Source organism: Abramis brama (assembly GCF_963993115.1).
Source record: "Abramis brama genome assembly, chromosome: 10".
NCBI lineage: Eukaryota > Metazoa > Chordata > Actinopteri > Cypriniformes > Leuciscidae > Abramis > Abramis brama.
Genome location: NC_139972.1, coordinates 17,091,839 through 17,113,629, shown reverse-complemented (window position 1 = coordinate 17,113,629; position 21,791 = coordinate 17,091,839). Strand labels below are relative to the sequence as shown.

Below are 21,791 nucleotides of genomic sequence, written 5' to 3'. Positions count from 1 at the left end.
TGTGTCATGGGCGGGGCCACGTTCCTATTGGCCAGTCGGGTGAGCATCGTCTTGTCTTGGGAGTCGAACTGAATCATTACACCATTGTTCGGTTCACCGGCATAGATGCCGCCTCTGCCTTAGTTGAGCATATAATACACAATATAATACACGATCATTCATGAATATGAGTGCTATTTTTTAATGTTTAATCTTCAGTGATGCTGAACTTGCTCAGCCAGCTACTCATCGAGTTGTGTGTGTCATCATCTTACCCATAGCCTACGTACGCGTAGGAGCTTCAAAATCTAAGTTTTGTCCACCCCCACTAGGGTCCGAAAGTTTGTCGTTTTGTCGCTATGGTTACACACACACACACACACACACACACCGTTGGCGGTGCGCTCAAAGTCATCTGTCAGTTGTGCAGTTACCCAAAATCTCCTGAATGAAGTTAAAACCCATGTCACTGGATGAAATAAAATCGACTAGCAAAAATACAGGAGGCCGCCTTACAAACGAGTGTGTGGAGGATATTGTCATTTCGCCATAAGGTTTTTTATTTTTTAAATAAGAGACGATCTAGGGCTGAAATGTGTTTTTTAAATCAAGTGATCAAAGTGCTCGTTGCCGCTGCGATCAGTGGCGCGGATTAAGACTTAGGTAAAGTTGGTTTATATTCGCATATCGCACATTCGCGGACTTCCGCGTTCAATAACTCGTGAACTAAACGTTGTTGCTACACAAAACACCTATCACATATAACTACAGATTAAACACCAGAAGCTACAACATAATTTTCCTCAAAACGATCTTTCCTTCGCACTGGACAAAATACATTGATCTCTGCGCAGGCTGCTAAGAAGGGACCATCTGCAAAGTGCAAACCCGAAGGAAAGCTCGTTTTAAGAAGAAGATTTAAATATTAAAACAATGTTATTTGTGTAGTAACAATATTCAGCTCACGAGATATTGAACGCGGAACTCCGCGAATATGCGAATATAATCAACTTTACCCAAGTCGGATTAAGGTAGTGGACCTATGGTATAAGTTATTCAAATAGGCGAATCTATAGCCCCTTTCACACAGAGATTCCGGAAAATACACGGATAAAGTGACCCGGGATTTGACCCGGGTTCGTTTGATTTTGGTTCATTCACACTGCCAGTGATTTTCCGGAATCAGAGAGTGCGTTCACACACAACCCATAAAAATCCTGTAAAGACACGTGACATCGATGTGTCTTGAAAAGTTTGCTTATGAGCTGCGATTTCTCTCTCCAGAAACCACGCTTGTGCATTTTTTTCTCTGATTCGACCATAAACTTGCGCATTACGTAGCCTACCGTTTCACAGCTGGCGAACGATCCCGGCTTCAGCGGCATCACTACGACACGGCATTATTACGGCTTTTGTTCACACATCGCGCGTTCCGGGACTGAACACGGCAATGTTACTAGGTCCCCAACACGGCATCAATCCCGGCATTAATCCCGGGTCGAGTTTGCGTTCACACAGAAGGCGCTCTGGCAATTTGCCGGCAATTTCCCGGGTTCAAAGCGCTGTGTGAAAGGGGCTTATGTATGTAGTCACACAAAAATTCACACGAAAATTCTTGGTACTGACAACATTAGGCTACATCTCATTAAATAACAACTTAAACCCCATGTAGCCTAGCCTACTATTTAAATCGATTGCTGGACATTGTAATGTTATTGTACATATATCTGATATTGATATTGCCCCTCCGTATATTCACCAGGCCCACCTATTAATGACGTTCTGTATCCGCCACTAGGGAAGGAAACGTGGAAGTTAAAATACTGAAATAAATACTGATAACATATTTTGAGCATTTAAGTGCTTTTATATATATATATATATAATATATATATATTACCCCGAAGCCCCCTAGCATTTACTGAATTTAAGAAATTGCATCGAGAGCAAAGAAAAGCGTTTTGAGAGAAACACTTTTTTTTTAGAGAAAATGTTTTCACACTGATAGCAAAAAATATATAGTTATATCGTTTTTTTCAAAGTATTTTGAGAGAGATTTTTTTTCTCAGAAATAATTAAAAAAAATTCAAATTTATATTTTTTTATGTTCTATGAGAAAATACTTTCTCTCAAAACTTTTTTTAGTCTCAAATATTATTATTTTTTGCTATTGGTATGAAAACTTTTTCTCTCAAATATTCTTTTTTCTCTCATGAAATGCTTTTTTGCTATCAGTGTGATAACTTTTTCTCTCAAACTTTTTTTTTTCTCTCAGATCATTTATTTTCTCGCATGTAATAAAGAGACAATTCTATCTCCATAGAACTGCTGATCATCAAATAAACCATGCATTAAGGTATTGTGAAACATACCTCAGTTTTTGGAAATGCGGGTACCTAACCCTGATAATCTAGGCAAACAGAAAAAAATGTAAGGGAAAAGAATGCAATACCAAAATCAAAAGCAGTCTATTGAAACCAACGGAGCACTGCTTTAGCACCTGGTTTTGGGTGATCTTTCATTAAAGTTCATCAAATTATTCTTTTTAGCATACTCTTTCTTGACCAAAATTACAGAGAAGGGAGAAAGTATAGGGGGCGGTTTCCCGGATAGGGTTTAAAATTAAGCTTATTAACACCTGAGTGTTGTTCCATAAAGGCCGCTTAGGAAAGCGGAGATTAAAGTCCAAGACTTGAATGAACCGAACTAATCAGCTGCGCTTAAATTGGTTCCATAACGGTAAGATGAAGATCATGTGATCTTAATAATTTAAACCAGGTTCAAATAGTCTAGAATACACCATACCACTTCATTAACTGTATACTGTACACTGCACTACTGTTTATACTGCACTGCCTGTCTATACTGTTCACATTGCACTTTTCTGCATTTTTGCACTTCTGTAGACGCTATACTGCCTTTCATTGTCTCTATAATTGTAATCTGCACAATGACAACTAAGTTTAAACTAATGTAAATCTAATCTAATATAAACTCCTGCTACCTGTACTACACAGATACCCAAATACATGTCACCTAATATCACCATTATAAATTGTTTTGCAACCATGTTCAATTTTCCATATTTATTGTATGTCATTATGTCAGTATCAGTATTTGCTTTCTACCATGCACAAATAAAAATGTCACTGAACTTTCGCTGTGTAACTGTAACAATGAGCACTCAAACACACCAAACCAACAATTACTAAAAACACACACAGAAACTGATTTTGCAGGGGCACTGCACTATAAAATGAGGATTGTTACTGCATTTGTAATGGACGGAACACTGGTGCCCAGCTTATTGTACAGAACAATCGGTTCTACAGTAGTAGCCTACAATTATTCTGGCTATGGTACCGCCGTGCGGTGTCGTAGGCATGCAAATAATATCTCATTTCGTTATTCATGATTTGTGAATTCGTGTGACGCGGTCCTCCGGTCTATTTTTTTTATACTGACTTTTATTTTTAAATTGCGTATAGCTCCAAAAGTCGGTCACTTAGAAGACTGAACCCAGCTTCATCTTGACCTGCTTGATTTGTGAATTTTTTCACAGCAAAGCTCATGTCCATAAACGGTTTGGTAAGTTCACTAGACAGGAATTTGGAAAATAGCCGTTCTTTCACGTTTAACATCAATTTATAATAAACACAAAGACCGCTGGATTACAAAAACACTTGTTTTATATTGAGCTTGATTTGTGAAAACTTGAGTGTTTAAATTAACCATTCTGATTTACGAAAACTTTCACAGTTCAGTTTGGGTCAGTTAACCCTTCCCTGAGTGTTTAAATGCCCCATTCTGATCTGTGAAAACTTTCACAGTGCAGTTTGGGTTAGTTAACCCTTCCCTGAGTGTTTAAATTAACCATTCTGATTTGTGAAAGGTTCCACAATTCAGTTTGGGCCAGTTAACCCTTCACTGAGTGTTTAAATTAACCATTCTGATTTATGAAAACTTTCACAGTGCAGTTTGGGTCAGTTAACCCTTCCCTGAGTGTTTAAATTAACCAATCTGAGTTGTGAAAGGTTCCACAGTTCAGTTTGGGTCACTTAAACCTTCCCTGAGTGTTTAAATTAACCATTCTGATTTACGAAAACTTTCACAGTGCAATTTGGGTCAGTTAACCCTTCCCTGATGGTTTACATGTCCAATTCTGATTTGTGAAAACTTTCACAGTGCAGTTTGGGCCAGTAAACCCTTCCCTGAGTGTTTAAATTAACCATTCTGATTTACGAAAACTTTCACAGTGCAGTTTGGGTCAGTTAACCCTTCCCTGAGTGTTTAAATGTCCCATTCTGATTTGTGAAAACTTTCACAGTGCAGTTTGGGTCAGTTAACCCTTCCCTGAGTCTTTAAATTAACCATTCTGATTTGTGAAAGGTTCCACAGTTCAGTTTAGGTCACTTAAACCTTCCCTGAGTGGTTAAATGTCCCTTTCTGATTTGTGAAAGGTTCCACAGTGCAGTTTGGGTCAGTTAACCCTTCCCTGATGGTTTACATGTCCAATTCTGATTTGTGAAAACTTTCACAGTGCAGTTTGGGTCAGTTAACCCTTCCCTGAGTGTTTAAATTAACCATTCTGAGTTGTGAAAGGTTCCACAGTTCAGTTTGGGTCACTTAAACCTTCCCTGAGTGTTTAAATTAACCATTCTGATTTACGAAAACTTTCACAGTGCAATTTGGGTCAGTTAACCCTTCCCTGATGGTTTACATGTCCAATTCTGATTTGTGAAAACTTTCACAGTGCAGTTTGGGCCAGTAAACCCTTCCCTGAGTGTTTAAATTAACCATTCTGATTTACGAAAACTTTCACAGTGCAGTTTGGGTTAGTTAACCCTTCCCTGAGTGTTTAAATGTCCCATTCTGATTTGTGAAAACTTTCACAGTGCAGTTTGGGTCAGTTAACCCTTCCCTGAGTCTTTAAATTAACCATTCTGATTTGTGAAAGGTTCCACAGTTCAGTTTGGGTCACTTAAACCTTCCCTGAGTGGTTAAATGTCCCTTTCTGATTTGTGAAACGTTCCACAGTTCAGTTTGGGTCAGTTAACCCTTCCCTGACGGTTTAAATGTCCCATTCTGATTTGTGAAAACTTTCACAGTTCAGTTTGGGTCACTTAAACCTTCCCTGAGTGTTTAAATTAACCATTCTGAGTTGTGAAAGGTTCCACAGTTCAGTTTGGGTCAGTTAACCCTTCCCTGAGTGTTTAAATGTCCCATTCTGATTTGTGAAAACTTTCACAGTTCAGTTTGGGTCAGTTAACCCTTCCCTGAGTGTTTAAATGTCCCATTCTGATTTGTGAAAGGTTCCACAGTTCAGTTTGGGTCAGTTAACCCTTCCCTGAGTGTTTAAATGTCCCTTTCTGATTTGTGAAAGGTTCCACAGTTCAGTTTGGGCCAGTTAACCCTTCCCTGAGTCTTTAAATTAACCATTCTGATCTGTGAAAACTTTCACAGTGCAGTTTGGGTCAGTTAACCCTTCCCTGAGTGTTTAAATGCCCCATTCTGATCTGTGAAAACTTTCACAGTGCAGTTTGGGTCAGTTAACCCTTCCCTGAGTGTTTAAATTAACCATTCTGATCTGTGAAAACTTTCACAGTGCAGTTTGGGTCAGTTAACCCTTCCCTGAGTGTTTAAATGTACCATTCTGATTTGTGAAAGGTTTCACAGTTCAGTTTGGGTCAGTTAACCCTTCCCTGAGTGTTTAAATGCCCCATTCTGATTTGTGAAAACTTTCACAGTTCAGTTTGGGTCAGTTAACCCTTCCCTGAGTGTTTAAAATAACCATTCTGATTAGTGAAAGGATGTTTGAATCACTTAAATGAACAGTTTTATTGAAAGGTTAGTGTAACAGGGCTGAGAAACCCATACACAAGATACACATAACTTGTTATGACTGAAAAATAATGTTCAGTTTAAAATTATGTATAAGGTTTATTCATTCTTATTTGTTATAGCTAACACACTTGGATAAGAAACATACAAATAATCTTTACTTTTACATTTTACATTTTTTACGTTTTCAAAGTACTTTCTCTTTCACAATAAGGCATGAAAACATCACTGTCATTAGTTGACCCTTTTAAAGAAACTTTTGTTACAAAATAGCATATTACTTTCCATTACAGAATCATGTGTGTATTTACACAACGCAAAATGTGCAGAGCCATGGACTGTTATCCTTGGTTATTGACTCCACCTCTTTCAGGGTCAGATTAGTACATTTTGTATGTGCCCAGAGCAAGCAGCTATCACACTGGATCTGAATAACATTGTAATAAGAAAATGTATGAAATATTTTACACATTATTTATTTTGTTGTTGTTGTTGTTGTTGTTGTGTTTATATAAATATATGCCACACAGACAAATAACTTAATACTCACCCACAGTGCATTCTCAGCGATCTCTTTGCAGCCACAAAACTGGCAAACACTTTCAATAGGCTCTGTCACACAATCAAAGGTCACTTTTAAAACTCACTTTATAACAGCAGTCAATACCGAAGAATTTTGTTTGTCTTTAAAATTAAATTACAGTTACGGTAACACTTTATAATAACAGTACATTGGTTCATAAGATCACTTAGAAAGTGTAAGTAAATGATTGATAAACTATTTAAATGTGCAATCATATAGTAATAGTTACTTAGTGTGCTAATAAATGCTTTATTAACACGTATTTCAGGGTTAATTCAGGTAGTTATAAAGCATTTAGTAGTTGTCAGTTAACTATTTTTGTGAGCTCATCTAAAGTGAGGATTATTTATGTCGTATAAAGCATTTATAAAGGAGATTTAAAGGCTCAGTTAAATATCTCTATGTCGTGTATCACTGTCATCCTTTAGATGAGCTCACAAAAATAGTTAACTGATATCTGCTAAATGCTTTATAACTACCTGAATTAACCTTAAATTACAGTAGAAATACATGTTAATAAAGCATTTATTTACACACCATAACTATTACTATATGTCTGAATAATAAGATGTATGAATGTACATTTAAATAGTTTGTTTTTCATTTACTGACACTTTATAAGTGATGTTATGATTAACTGACAACTCCTAAATAACTGCTTTGAAAATAATACAATACTTAATTTAGACATGATCAATTTATCATTAATAAAGTATTAAAATACAATTATTAAACACATTATAAATATGAAATCAAGAATAAATCATTTATAGCTGTATTTATAAACTGCTTATTAATGATTAATAGCATGCACTTATTATAAAGTGTTACTAAAGTTACTGTTAATACCTGAAGAAGCTAAAATAGCAGCTGCCATCTGTTGCCTAATTTCAGCTATTGCCTCCAGCCTTGCATCGATGGAAAAATGGTTGGGTACAGCAGGGAATTCAGAGACAATTACCTCACCAAACTGAAAGTAACAACAGAAAAAGTAATTGCACCATATAATAAATTTACCACTTCAGTGTACACGAGTATATACATTTGTCAAAAATGTTTCTATACCTTCATAACAAAAACCCCACAACTACTTCCATCCTGCTGGTTTGTGTGTGTAATTGTCATTGGCCTCCATCTGATCTCACACCAATCTTTTCTGCCAAGAATGTTGTGGCGCATTTGAAAGAACCTCCTAAAATGCAATTGCAAACAGTCCCAGAAATTGTAATTATAGCTTAATTAAATGCAATAAACAATGAAATGTAAAAGTAGGTACCTAAAACTTTGTCCTGCTTTATTTGCCAGTGTCTCCTCATTTGAACCAAAAGGGTCTAAAACTGAGACCTCTTTTGAAGCAGCATTTAGAATCTGGAATAAAAAAAAAAAATACATTATGAAACTCATTACTACATGCAAACCATTGAATTTTGTTTGTAAATATAGCCAAATGTAGTCAGGTTGATACAAGACATAGAATAATGTTTGTAACTTGAGGAATAGTTTAACATCCAACCCTTTTTCTATAATAATTTAATAACAGCTTTATTCACTTTATTTTGTATTTTTTCATGTATCTGTTTTCACTTTCAGTTTAGTTTAGGCTAGTTTTTTTTTTTTTGCTAGTTTTTAGTATACATGCTATTGTTGGTATCATTGTGTTACTACATGTATGTATATATATATATATATATATATATATATATATATATATATTGTGCTTTATTTATTTATTTAGCCATTGTTTATGTGATGTACTCGTGGTCTATCATTTGGTCTAGTACTCTGATGTATATAATGGTCTCATTGTCTGATGAACAGCATTATGACTTTTAGTCATAATAAATATTTTTTTCTATTTAATGAGCTGTGGTGTGCCAGCTTTTTCCAGTTGCTGTTTTACTCAATTACATACATTTTCATTAATGCATAGAAATATATATAATCAATGAGCACCAAATTTAAAACTCACCACCAAGGCCCAGTGGTTCTCATTTACATTCAGTGGTGCAACTGCTGCATCAAAGTCCTCAAATTTCACCTGTGAAAAAAATATTAAATGCAATTTAAGCAATGTAAAAATTAATGAAAAAAACATTTGATTAATAAATGAATAAATAACAATGCAAGTCTACTGAAGGTAAGTTAAATTGAGCTTAAGTGTAGTTTTATTTCAAATAGTGTGAAATATAATATATTTTATATTATACAAAATTAAAGTCATGAAATATAAAAAAGACACATAACATAACATGTAAAGAGACATGGCATTAATATACAACAATATTTAAAATAATTTAGTGCTACATTTATGGATTGGCATGCATGCAAATATGTTGTTAAATCACACATCAAAGTTTTATTTTATTGTTAAGTCCTTACCTTTGACATTAACTGTCTCTTTACCTTCTCAACTTCCCCATCCATTATTACACCAGCAGTGTAATTATTAATGATCATTACTTTTTTTCCTGCTTCATGTTGAGTTTTCACCATCCAGAGGTAGAATTCAATGGTCTGTATTTAGTGGGTGCAACAAAAATTAACATGTTAATCACATACATTGGAATGAACATTAAACATATTTAATATTTTCTATGGGTTTTGAAGCATTGGCATTTCAAAAGTAATTTCATATGTCAATACAAAATAAAATAGAATTTAAAAGGCATTATAATACCATGTATTTAGGGGTAGGGTTAGGGTTATTTACTGATCTAAATGGATAAAAAAAATAATCATCAATGCAGGTAATTTGGAAAAAGTACAGGAATCTTACAATTACAGTATGCCAAAAAAGGCCTTTTGAAAATATGTATCTTGCATTGTCCACTACTTTAATTAAGATATTTTTTAAATTATTACTGTTAAAGAAGTTCATACAGTTTTGTGTTACAGATCAAACAAAGTGTTCTTATTACAAGTTTAAATGTTTCTCTGACATCAAAATATGTACAACTAAAGAAGAATGAGATGAGGATTTTAAAGAATGAATAATGTGTTGCACCTGTGGTCAGTTTTGTACCAACACCTTATACAATTTGCAACTTGTAAAAATACTACCAAAGAATAATAAATCATTGAATTAGCATGTGAATAAAAAATCTGGATTTTTTTTAAGAGTTTAGTCATTGTAATATTAATACATCTTTTAAAAATTATGATAACAGCAGATTGATGATTGATGTCCATTATTTTACTTAAAACATCTTACCTCTCCACATAGCCAATTTTGGGGACACAGTGTTTGGAAGTCTTTTACTCTCAAAACCAAAGTGTTCTTGTGGTCTTTTTGACTTAAGGGCAGTGCAGCGATGACAGCTTCTTCGATGTCTGTCTCCCAGAGAGCATGCATCTATAATAAATATTTTATTTGCATGTTATGTTTTTCTCAGAACACAAATTTTTCATAACATTAAAGGAAAAGAAGATTACCTTTTCTTGAGGATCTTTGATTGCAGCTATTTCTGACCATGTCTTTAGGTGCTTGGTGTTATCAAGTTGCTGGACATCTTCCTCGCATACTTCAAATGCCTCTATTTGAATTGCTTTTGTGTCTGTTTTGCCTGTGTCAGTTTTTCTATCTCTAACAGAAATGTCCTTTTTTCTCCTTTTGTCTGGCTTTTTGTTTTTTTGTTTTTTCGGGACTGGCATGATTGGAGGGACACTATAGTACTTGGACTTTTTGGGTGTGGCAACTCTTTTGGCCCACTGCTCTTCAGTTAGCTCCATTGCTTCCTTTTTTCTTTTTAATTTAGAACATTTGGATCCAACTGACAAACCATGTCCAATCACGTGTTCCTTGTAGCGTCCTCGTAAAGATGAATGAAGTGTGCAGATAAAATCTGCTGGCCTCATTTTTCTTCGTCTTTGTAAGATGGAATTTTTTAAACTTCCAAACCAACATTCTACATGGCTGTTTGTATCCCTGGTTCTCTCACAATCTGGTGTTATAGGTTGGGGTTGTTTTTTGGACTCTGAGGCATACTGTTCCATATTTCCAAGGAAAATGCCACTCCATAGTGGGAAGAGGCCCAAGTAGTGCCCTGTCAGGAGAGTGACAATCCCTTCACACTTGTACATGTTGTCTTCCACACTGCTAAGTGTGTCTTCTTTCTCCATTAGCTCCATAGCCTCATCCCTTACTTTACCAAACTCAGAGGTAAACTGGGAGCGTCCAATTATTGTGTTTTTTGACATTGGAATGTCTTCTTCAGCAGGAATGCATGCCTTGAGGGAAATGTCATCCTCAACATCCAAATCGATTTGCTTTATGTAGTTTTCGAGTTTTTCAACTCCCGCTTCTACAGTTGGTGTGTTTTTTTCAGCCAAAAAGACAAAGCACATCTGCAGAAAGATTGCTTTAGCTTGCTCAAGACTGGTGCTATTTTGCAAGAGTACAAAGCAGAACACAGCAAAGTTGTGCAATCCCTTGTCTTTTGTCACTTTGCTGACTGCATTTGAGATGGTTTTCACCATGTGTGCAGTACATATATGCACCACTGTGAATCTCTTTAGGTCCTTCTTCTGGAGTCTGTAATGACAGATTTTGCGTTCCCTGTGTAAGTAAGTGTCAACATTTTCTTTGTTGAATGATAACAGCACACTTTGGATCAATGCCCAACTAAAATCTGTCTCAATGTGATGGATTTTGACAGAAGTCAACTTGCAGACACTGTGTACAAATTTCAGAAGCCAACTTGAAATATTTGTCACATTGTGTTCATTTGTCAACAGCTCAGAAACTGGAAGTGGAGGTTTGTTGAAACCATCTCCTGGGAGAACAAGAGCATAATAGAGTACTCTCTTATCTTGACTGGGTATCTTGCTCACTATTCCTCCAGTGGCATCAAGATAGAGGGATGTGTTATGGTTTTTCCGGAGGTGGGACACAAGGATTCCCATTCCCTGTTCTGTGTACATTTGCACTGCAAAAGGGTCAACTTGCAAATGCTGTATATACCCAGGGCTGTTTAAAAATCCTGTGTCACACTCTCTGAGTATTTTCTGCGTTATCATCAGTTCCATGACAACATTATCATGAAACCACTGACTCCTTTTGAACTCAGAGGATATGGTTTTGAGAACATTTTTTGTGAGGCATTTCGAAATGTTCCCAGCCATGAGCTCTTCAGTTGAAGTGGAACTCAGTTTTCGGTAGTAGAAATTGGAAATTCCATTTTTTATTGCCTTTGCAATTTTGCCTCTTCGAGTGTAACTTGCCCTACGAAATTTTTGTTCTTCTTTTGCGTGTCTAATACGGCCAAATTGGGTGACAGAGATGGTGATTTTTCTGTTCTGTTGTGCTGGCTTATTACTGGTGAACACATATTTGGCCTTGCAGTCCGAGAATGTGCACACTGCCTTTAACCTCATATATGGTCCATGTTTTTGACTGTGAGGACATCTAACTCGCTGGTACTTAAATGCAATTGGACATGATGGATTTTTTTTCCTGAACTCTTTGTAAACTATTTGAGTCCAAGGTGTTCTGAGTTTTAGTTGTCCTCCTTTAGGTGCTATTTTTTTCCAGTCTTTACTACATATATGAATTTTAAATTTCTTTTTACCTGGTGTTGCTTGTCTCCATTGGCTCTTTTCATTTTTTCCTGCATTCTCTGGTCCACTATTGCTGTCATCCTCAGGCTCTACAACTTCTTCAGGTGAAGGAATGACTTCAGAGCAGTAATTACGCTCATTGCTTTCCTCAGCCATCTCACTGCACAGAAAATCATGATCTGATACTGCATCACTATTGTCTTCCTCGGTTTTATCCAGCTGGTCAGTTAGCTTCATTGGTTTGCGGAAATGTTTAAAAACTGCTGATTGCACATTTCTATGGTTACTGTGCCATACAACCGAGAGCCACTTTCGGTAATTAAGTGCGTCACTTCCAAAAATATTTTGGGCTCCCTTGCTCCATATGATGGAATTCCATGGCATCCTTTTCTCTAGAGTCACCTCAGCTTTTAAAAACTGTTCAACTAGTCTTTCAACCCCACCACATTCACTCCAAAGGTCTGTAGCACCATGCTTTATACCTCTTTTTTTGTGTGGATTGGCCATGATGGTCTAATCCACGGGATAATCTTGCATGATTTTTCAGAATCTAATGTGCTGGATTTGATGGGTATTGTTTTGACTTGCCTGTGGTAAAAATATGAATCGAATCCAAGAAAAAAGCCTGAAACAATGTAAAATAATAATATATAGTATATTTGTGATGGATCTCCGTGTCGATTTCCGAAAATTATGCTGTACGGTGTCAGTGACCGCGTGGTGGTGGCCAGTAAGTCGCTGTCCTTGTCTGAGGTGCTGAAATATTGCCGTATTCGTTGAAATTACATTATATTGTTAAAACATTTATTTTAATTTACTTTAAATAAATATTCCAGTCTTCTATGTTACTGTTTAAAAAAAAATTGTAGTAAAAAGTTTATTTCAAACCATTAAATGCCGGTCTTTAATGCTGTTACAAGGCGTAGGCATCTTATATATATATATATAATATACACACTACCATTCAAAAGTTTGGTGTCAGTAAGAATTTTAATTTTATTTTTTGGGGGAAAGAAATAAAATAAATCAATACTTTTATTCATCAAGGATAAGTTAAACTGATCAAAAGTTACAGTAAAGACATTTTTAATGTTAGAAAATATTCTATTTTAAATAAATGCTGTTCGTTTGAACTTTCTATTCATCAAAGAATTTTGAAAAAAAATTGTAAAAAACTGTTTTCAACATTGATAATAATAATGAATGTTTCTTGAGCATCAAATCATCATATTAGAATGATTTCTGAAGGATCATGTGACACTGAAGACTGGAGTAATGATGCTGAAAATACAGCTTTGATCATAGGAATAAATTAAAATATTAAAGTTTAAAATATATTAAAAAAGAAAACAGTCAATTTAAATTGTCATAATATTTCACAATATTACTGTTTGTTTTATTGTTTTTTATCAAATAAATGCAGCCTTGGTGAGCAGAAGATACTTCTTTTAAAAACGTAAAAAAAATCTTACTGCTCCCAAACTTTTGAACGGTAGTTTATACATTTATATATATATATATATATATATATATATATATATATTATTCGTATTTCACTCAATAATTTAAATTACTCAAATAGATTTTTGTAGAAAAAATGTGGCTAAATTTGGTTACATTTAAACACAATGCCTTTTATTCTTATTTTAAACACCGAAATAGCAACAGTAGGCTTTGTGGTGAAATTACACATGGCTTAGACTTGCCATATTCATCCCAGTGCAGTTATGGTAGGCCAACACACTTTAATTATTTAATTGTCACTTTAATAATCATTTAAATTATAATTTTACATGATCAAATTATTATTTAACCAAAAGTGAAGTACTTAATTTTATGCATATTTTCACTCAAAGATTATGATTTATGTGCACAACGTATACATTTGTACATTTGCGCAAGGGATATGGTCCTGAGATTTTGGAATGAAATTGTTTATAAAATTAATACTGAAAAAAACATTATTTTTTTTTCACAGCACTGCCAATTCATCATCTTTCTCACAGTATTATTATTATTATTATTATTATTATTAGTAGTAGTAGTAGTAGTAGTAGTAGTAGTAGTATTACTACTAACAACAACCACAATAAATTAAATAAAATTGTAATAGTCATTTCTTATAGACTACACAAAGCACAGCAAATGTAGTAACAAACAATACATTATATTATACATGAATACATCAAATTAGAGACAATGAGATAAAAAAAAACACACACCAGCATCTAAAGTAACAATAACATTCATTTTAATTTACAAGACATGGAAAAACATTAAAAAAATATAATAAATCAAATCATAGGGTACTGTCATTTCCCACCAATCCCTATGTGTTATATGTTAATGGTTTGTCAGGACTAATCTGTCTCTTTGCTACAAACTTTGTTTCTGTTTACATTCCGTTCATGTGGCTGTCTAGTCTCCTTTTATTATCACTCTTTTATGTTCTTTGTATTCTGGTTCTGTTTCAATGTCAGTTTAGTTTTGAGTTACTCATGTTCCATGTGTCTTCCTCTTCAGACTTTTCAAGTTCTGTTGGAATACTGTCTTGCCAGTACGCACCACTGTCTTGGTTCCTGCCCGGATTTTGTCTCGTGACTATTAACAAGTTAAACCGTCAGGGAAGGGTTAACTGACCCAAACTGAACTGTGGAACCTTTCACAAATCAGAATGGTTAATTTAAACACTCAGGGAAGGTTTAAGTGACCCAAACTGAACTGTGAGACCTTTCACAAATCAGAATGGGACATTTAAACACTCAGGGAAGGGTTCACTGACCCAAACTGCACTGTGAAAGTTTTCACAAATCAGAATGGGGCATTGAAACACTCAGGGAAGGGTTAACTGACCCAAACTGAACTGTGAAAGTTTTCACAAATCAGAATGGGACATTTAACCACTCAGGGAAGGTTTAAGTGACCCAAACTGAACTGTGGAACCTTTCACAACTCAGAATGGTTAATTTAAACACTCAGGGAAGGGTTAACTGACCCAAACTGCACTGTGAAAGTTTTCACAGATCAGAATGGGACATTTAAACACTCAGGGAAGGGTTAACTGACCCAAACTGCACTGTGGAACCTTTCACAAATCAGAAAGGGACATTTAACCACTCAGGGAAGGTTTAAGTGACCCAAACTGAACTGTGGAACCTTTCACAACTCAGAATGGTTAATTTAAACACTCAGGGAAGGTTTAAGTGACCCAAACTGAACTGTGAGACCTTTCACAAATCAGAATGGGACATTTAAACACTCAGGGAAGGGTTAACTGACCCAAACTGAACTGTGGAACCTTTCACAAATCAGAATGGTTAATTTAAAGACTCAGGGAAGGGTTAACTGACCCAAACTGCACTGTGAAAGTTTTCACAAATCAGAATGGTTAATTTAAACACTCAGGGAAGGTTTAAGTGACCCAAACTGCACTGTGAAAGTTTTCGTAAATCAGAATGGTTAATTTAAACACTCAGGGAAGGTTTAAGTGACCCAAACTGAACTGTGGAACCTTTCACAAATCAGAATGGGACATTTAAACCGTCAGGGAAGGGTTAACTGACCCAAACTGAACTGTGGAACGTTTCACAGATCAGAATGGGACATTTAAACACTCAGGGAAGGGTTAACTGACCCAAACTGCACTGTGGAACCTTTCACAAATCAGAAAGGGACATTTAACCACTCAGGGAAGGTTTAAGTGACCCAAACTGAACTGTGGAACCTTTCACAAATCAGAATGGTTAATTTAAAGACTCAGGGAAGGGTTAACTGACCCAAACTGCACTGTGAAAGTGTTCACAAATCAGAATGGGACATTTAAACACTCAGGGAAGGGTTAACTGACCCAAACTGCACTGTGAAAGTTTTCGTAAATCAGAATGGTTAATTTAAACACTCAGGAAAGGGTTTACTGGCCCAAACTGCACTGTGAAAGTTTTCACAAATCAGAATTGGACATGCAAAATTTCAGGGAAGGGTTAACTGACCCAAACTGAACTGTGGAACGTTTCACAGATCAGAATGGGACATTTAAACACTCAGGGAAGGGTTAACTGACCCAAACTGCACTGTGGAACCTTTCACAAATCAGAAAGGGACATTTAACCACTCAGGGAAGGTTTAAGTGACCTAAACTGAACTGTGGAACCTTTCACAAATCAGAATGGTTAATTTAAAGACTCAGGGAAGGGTTAACTGACCCAAACTGCACTGTGAAAGTGTTCACAAATCAAAATGGGACATTTAAACACTCAGGGAAGGGTTAACTGACCCAAACTGCACTGTGAAAGTTTTCACAGATCAGAATGGGACATTTAAACACTCAGGGAAGGGTTAACTGACCCAAACTGCACTGTGGAACCTTTCACAAATCAGAAAGGGACATTTAACCACTCAGGGAAGGTTTAAGTGACCCAAACTGAACTGTGGAACCTTTCACAAATCAGAATGGTTAATTTAAAGACTCAGGGAAGGGTTAACTGACCCAAACTGCACTGTGAAAGTTTTCACAAATCAGAATGGGACATTTAAACACTCAGGGAAAGGTTAACTAACCCAAACTGCACTGTGAAAGTTTTCGTAAATCAGAATGGTTAATTTAAACACTCAGTGAAGGGTTAACTGGCCCAAACTGAACTGTGGAACCTTTCACAAATCAGAATGGTTAATTTAAACACTCAGGGAAGGGTTAACTAACCCAAACTGCACTGTGAAAGTTTTCACAGATCAGAATGGGGCATTTAAACACTCAGGGAAGGGTTAACTGACCCAAACTGAACTGTGAAAGTTTTCGTAAATCAGAATGGTTAATTTAAACACTCAGGGAAGGGTTAACTGGCCCAAACTGAACTGTGGAACCTTTCACAAATCGGAAAGGGTCATTTAACCACTCAGGGAAGGTTTAACTGACCCAAACTGAACTGTGGAACCTTTCACAAATCAGAATGGGGCATTTAAACACTCAGGGAAGGGGTTAACTGACCCAAACTGAACTGTGGAACGTTTCAGAAATCAGAATTGGACATTTAAACCGTCAGGGAAGGGTTAACTGAACCAAACTGCACTGTGAAAGTTTTCACAAATCAAGCTCAATATAAAACAAGTGTTTTTGTAATCCAGCGGTCTGTGTGTTTATTATAAATTGATGTTAAACGTGAAAGAATGGCTATTTTCCAAATTCCTGTCTAGTGAACTTACCAAACCGTTTATGGACATGAGCTTTGCTGTGAAAAAATTCACAAATCAAGCAGGTCAAGATGAAGCTGGGTTCAGTCTTCTAAGTGACCGACTTTTGGAGCTATACGCAATTTAAAAATAAAAGTCAGTATAAAAAAAATAGACCGGAGGACCGCGTCACACGAATTCACAAATCATGAATAACGAAATGAGATATTATTTGCATGCCTACGACACCGCACGGCGGTACCATAGCCAAAAGAATAAAGAATATCAAACCGCAAAACTATCTTTACTCCGGTGCCTAACCGGTCATCTAAGTGGGACAACCTACATTGATGCTGTGTAATGATTTCCTATTAACGAAGTCTGCTTCATGCGGACCAGAGCCATAGAGAGAAAGAGTTGCGACACTCTTTGATGTCGCCGCTATGGCTGTCACGTGGTTCATGTAAGACCCAATAGTTCCAAAACATACGCTGGCTGTCATGTTCTTCTGGGACAGGCAGCAGCGATTGCATTATTGAACGGTAAATATACAATAAAACACACACCCAAGTACTTTTTCAGCTGTTATTGCATTATTGCATTTTATTAATGTCAGTTTTGCATTTGGAGAGGCAGGGTGACAACGAAATAGGCCTACTGTATATTAGGCTACTTAGATCAGTTTTAGGCTATATTTTTGGAGGGAAAAGCTTAGTGTTCATGTTCGCATGGGTAGTAGCACTGGCTTTAGCGGCTCTAACTTAACTTTTCCATATTATTCATCTGATGATGGACGTCTCATGATATTTATTTTAGCACAACTGGGCTGTAGGCTATTAGGCTATTGATTCCCGTGATGTTGCTTATAAATTCCGATTCAGCCATTAGCCTACCTTCGTGATCACGCAAAGAGGTCTGCCGTGGCGGTCCGTTCAGAATTCACTTAGAAGCTAGCTCACTTCTTCTGATAAAAGTGGCCACCCCCAGGACCACAACGTGAAACATCATGTTAAGACTAAGAATATAATTTTAAGATTAAGCCATACACACATTATCAAAACTATAACAGATTAAAAACGAATTTACGCTTTTATGTTTGGGTCTATAGGTAAGTGCAGAGTGAAGATTTTTCTCTATGGCTCTGGGTTAGTGTAAGAGTATAGGCTAAGAGTATGGGTAGCTGTAACTCAATTCAAGTAACAAGCAATTAACTAACAAAACACTTGTAACTTATGTTACAGCTATTGAGACATCAATTAAGCATGGCTGATACAAATGAAGGTTTTCAAATAAAATATTTTTTATTAAACAATGACAGACAACAAAAATGTGTGTTTGTGTGAGTGTGTGTGAACAAGAAAAACAAAAACCAGGGGCAGGTGATCCATGAAACAGACAGGACTGGTGATGGCCATAACAATCCTAGGTCCAGCATTGTTCTCACAAGCCGCTTCACTCAAGACAACAAAACAAACGGTGGGATAAAGTGAGGCAAAGAAACCATAAAGAAAGGCATACAAATGAGATGGTCTGGCACAACTGGGTGCAAAACCCTTAAGCCTTGAATCACTGCCTGACATCAGGACAATTCAGAGGAGGATAATGATATGCTGAGGCTAACGGGAAGTGGTGTGAGTGTAACAGACCACTGGACACATTGCTTTCGTCAACGAAAATTATGACGAAATATTGTCGTCAACGAACCGTTATCACCTGACAAAAACGAGACGAGACGTAAATGCTGGTCATGTGACGATGACTAAAATACATGTAGGCCTATAATGCATTATCGTTGACGAATAAAAACGAGACTAAATTTGGTTTACAAAATAAAAGCTATGCTAAAATGTCTCTACATTTTCGTTGACCAAAACGAGACGAGACGAAATGTTATAACGTCACGACGAATGGAAGAGTTGTGCGTGAACCCGCGTCGGCTTTAAATTCTGGTTTGCGATCTGGTCACCCGATTATCAGCGAATTTAACAATATTATTCCATTAGTTATTATATTAAAATGTCTCATTGATATATTTGACACATTCATAATCATTACTTTTGCCGGTTCTTTGTGACAGCTAGCTGTTATGTGCGTCGTCTCTGGTTACATGAACGCGTCACCGCATCAGCACCAGAACATGGAGATTTTATTTTAGAGAATAATCGCACAACCTATTCGATATTCTATAATTAAATAAACTAATCGAATATCCAAAAATCGTGACTCATCCCTGCATGGAATCTCTTGTTTCTTTTCCCAAATCTTCACTCACGTCTCATCCATTTTCTAAAGGGATTATAAACGTTTCTTCATTGGTTCGCTTTTAATAGGCCTATTATAATTCGTATTCTTTACTGTGGTAAAGTAGAAAAACGCTGTAGGACAGATAGCCTACATTTGTACTTGCATGTCAAATTCTTTTTAACACAGTTTGTGCTTGTTATATTAGACATAGGCGCGTCAAGTTTAGTTGTAAAGCGCGTTTCACACGCGCGGGTGATTTTTAGTTTAACTTTCTCTGGCAGCCCAATCTCAAACATAGCCTAAATATTTCGCCCATGTGGAGGATAAAATTCGCTCTTCAGACCAATTTACATCAAGTAGAAAACACGAAGATATCATATGAGCTCGATGGTCTCTTTTCTGCTCGTGTCCCACATCCCTCTCAGAGGCAGAGTGGTAGGCTATATCACGCGTCTTTGTGTGGAAATATAAAACGAGTTTTTATTTTTTTTTAATAACCCCTCAACCACCGCCGGTAGTTCCCAGCTAACAAAAATATGTCCTAAGAACGTTGTGGGAACGTTGACTTGAAACGTTCTAAAAATGTTGAAATGTCCAGTTTGCGAAACGTTGCTGGAATGGTATCTTAATGTTAGAAAAAACATTGCCGGAACGTTAGCATAATGTTGCTGGAACGTTATCTTAAGGTTAGCATAACGTTGCCAGAACGTTAGAATAACGTTGCTGGAACATTGTCTTAAGGTTTGCTAAGAACGTTGTGGGAACGTTGACTTGAAACGTTCTAAAAATGTTGAAATGTCCAGTTTGCGAAACGTTGCTGGAATGGTATCTTAATGTTAGAAAAAACATTGCTGGAACGTTAGCATAATGTTGCTGGAACGTTATCTTAAGGTTAGCATAACGTTGCCGGAACGTTAGCATAACGTTGCTGGAACATTGTCTTAAGGTTTGCAAAATGTTTCTGGAACATTATCTTAAGGTTAGCATAACGTTGCTGGAACGTTAGCACAACGTTGCTGGAACATTATCTAAAGGTTTGCATAACGTTGCTGGAACGTTATCTTAAGGTTAGCATAACGTTGCTGGAACGTTATCTTAAGGTTTGCTTAACGTTGCTGGAACGTTATCTTAAGGTTTGCATAACGTTGCTGGAATGTTATCTCAAGGTTAGCATAACGTTGCCGGAATGTTAGCACAACATTGCTGGAACATTATCTTAAGGTTTGCATAACGTTGCTGGAACGTTATCTTAAGGTTAGCATAACATTGCTGGAACGTTATCTTAAGGTTTGCATAATGTTGCTGGAACATTATCTTAAGGTTTGCATAACGTTGCTGGAACGTTATCTTAAGGTTTGCATAACGTTGCTGGAATGTTATCTTAAGGTTAGCATAACGTTGCTGGAATGTTAGCACAACATTGCTGGAACATTATCTTAAGGTTTGCATAACGTTGTTGGAACGTTATCTTAAGGTTAGCATAACATTTCTGGAACGTTAGCACAACATTGCTGGAACATTATCTTAAGGTTTGCATAACGTTGCTGGAACGTTATCTTAATGTTTGCATAATGTTGCTGGAACGTTATCTTAAGGTTAGCATAACGTTGCCGGAACGTTATCACAACATTGCTGGAACATTCTTAAGGTTAGCATAACGTTCATGGAACATTATCTTAAGGTTAGCATTACGTTCATGCAACGTTATCTTAAGGTTAGCATAACATTGCTGGAACATTGGCATAACGTTGCTGGAACATCATCTTAAGGTTAGCATTACGTTCATGCAACGTTATCTTAAGGTTAGCATAACATTGCTGGAACATTGGCATAACGTTGCTGGAACATCATCTTAAGGTAAGCATAACGTTCCTGCAACGTTCTTTCCCCCAAAATGTTATTATCAATACAACATTCAAAGAACGATAAAATGTCCACTTTCTTTCAAGTTAAAATGTTATTTTAAGGTTAGAAAAAAAATTCTGCACTATTCGTCCAACTTTATTTTTTTATTAACACAACCATGTGAATTATAAGTGCACACTTTTACAGTATATCAAAAAGCAGAAAATTTCATATGATTATCATACATTTTAAACGCTACATTATAGCTTAAAAAAACAACAACAAATATTTTCATATAAACATTTAAATGAAATGAAAACGGTGTTTAAGGGTTAGTTCACCAAAAAAATCTGTCTGTAATTACTCACCCTCATGTTATTCCAACCACGTAAGACTCCTGTTCATCTTCAGAACACAAATTAAGATATTTTTGATGAAATATGAGAGCTGGCTCACTCCTCCATAGGCTTCTAGGCAATTTTATTCTGGCGAGTTTATCAAGCGACGACAACAATTTTTGTACACACAAAAAAAATAAAAAATAAAGACTTTATTCAACTATTAATTTTCTCCCGTA

The 21,791-nt window shown here is 36.2% G+C and overlaps 1 protein-coding gene and 1 long non-coding RNA gene across 2 annotated transcripts in view; one reads left to right on the top strand and one right to left on the bottom strand.

Annotated features, from left to right (window-relative positions):
* The window catches only part of LOC311090648, a 68,519-nt gene that overhangs the window by 1,383 nt on the left and 45,345 nt on the right, over nucleotides 1-21,791 (top strand). The window lies entirely within an intron of this gene.
* On the bottom strand, nucleotides 6,044-12,807 carry LOC311090498 (uncharacterized protein). The gene is made up of 9 exons (XM_084125796.1): nucleotides 9,836-12,807; nucleotides 9,615-9,755; nucleotides 8,783-8,917; nucleotides 8,373-8,441; nucleotides 7,680-7,771; nucleotides 7,469-7,595; nucleotides 7,253-7,373; nucleotides 6,371-6,432; nucleotides 6,044-6,247 (listed from the first exon to the last, which is right to left on the bottom strand). Exons 1-9 carry the CDS (start codon nucleotides 12,464-12,466, stop codon nucleotides 6,128-6,130), a joined length of 3,498 nt encoding a protein of 1,165 aa, XP_083981922.1. The 5' UTR covers nucleotides 12,467-12,807; the 3' UTR covers nucleotides 6,044-6,127.

Coding starts and splice junctions, on each gene's coding strand:
- LOC311090498 (XM_084125796.1), bottom strand. CDS start 12,466: ATGGCCAATCCACACAAAAAAAGAGGTATAAAGCATGGTGCTACAGAC. Junction 9,756..9,835: donor TCAAAGATCCTCAAGAAAAG/GTAATCTTCTTT, acceptor TATTTATTATAG/ATGCATGCTCTCTGGGAGAC. Junction 6,433..7,252: donor TGCTATTTTAGCTTCTTCAG/GTATTAACAGTA, acceptor ATTGTGTGACAG/AGCCTATTGAAAGTGTTTGC.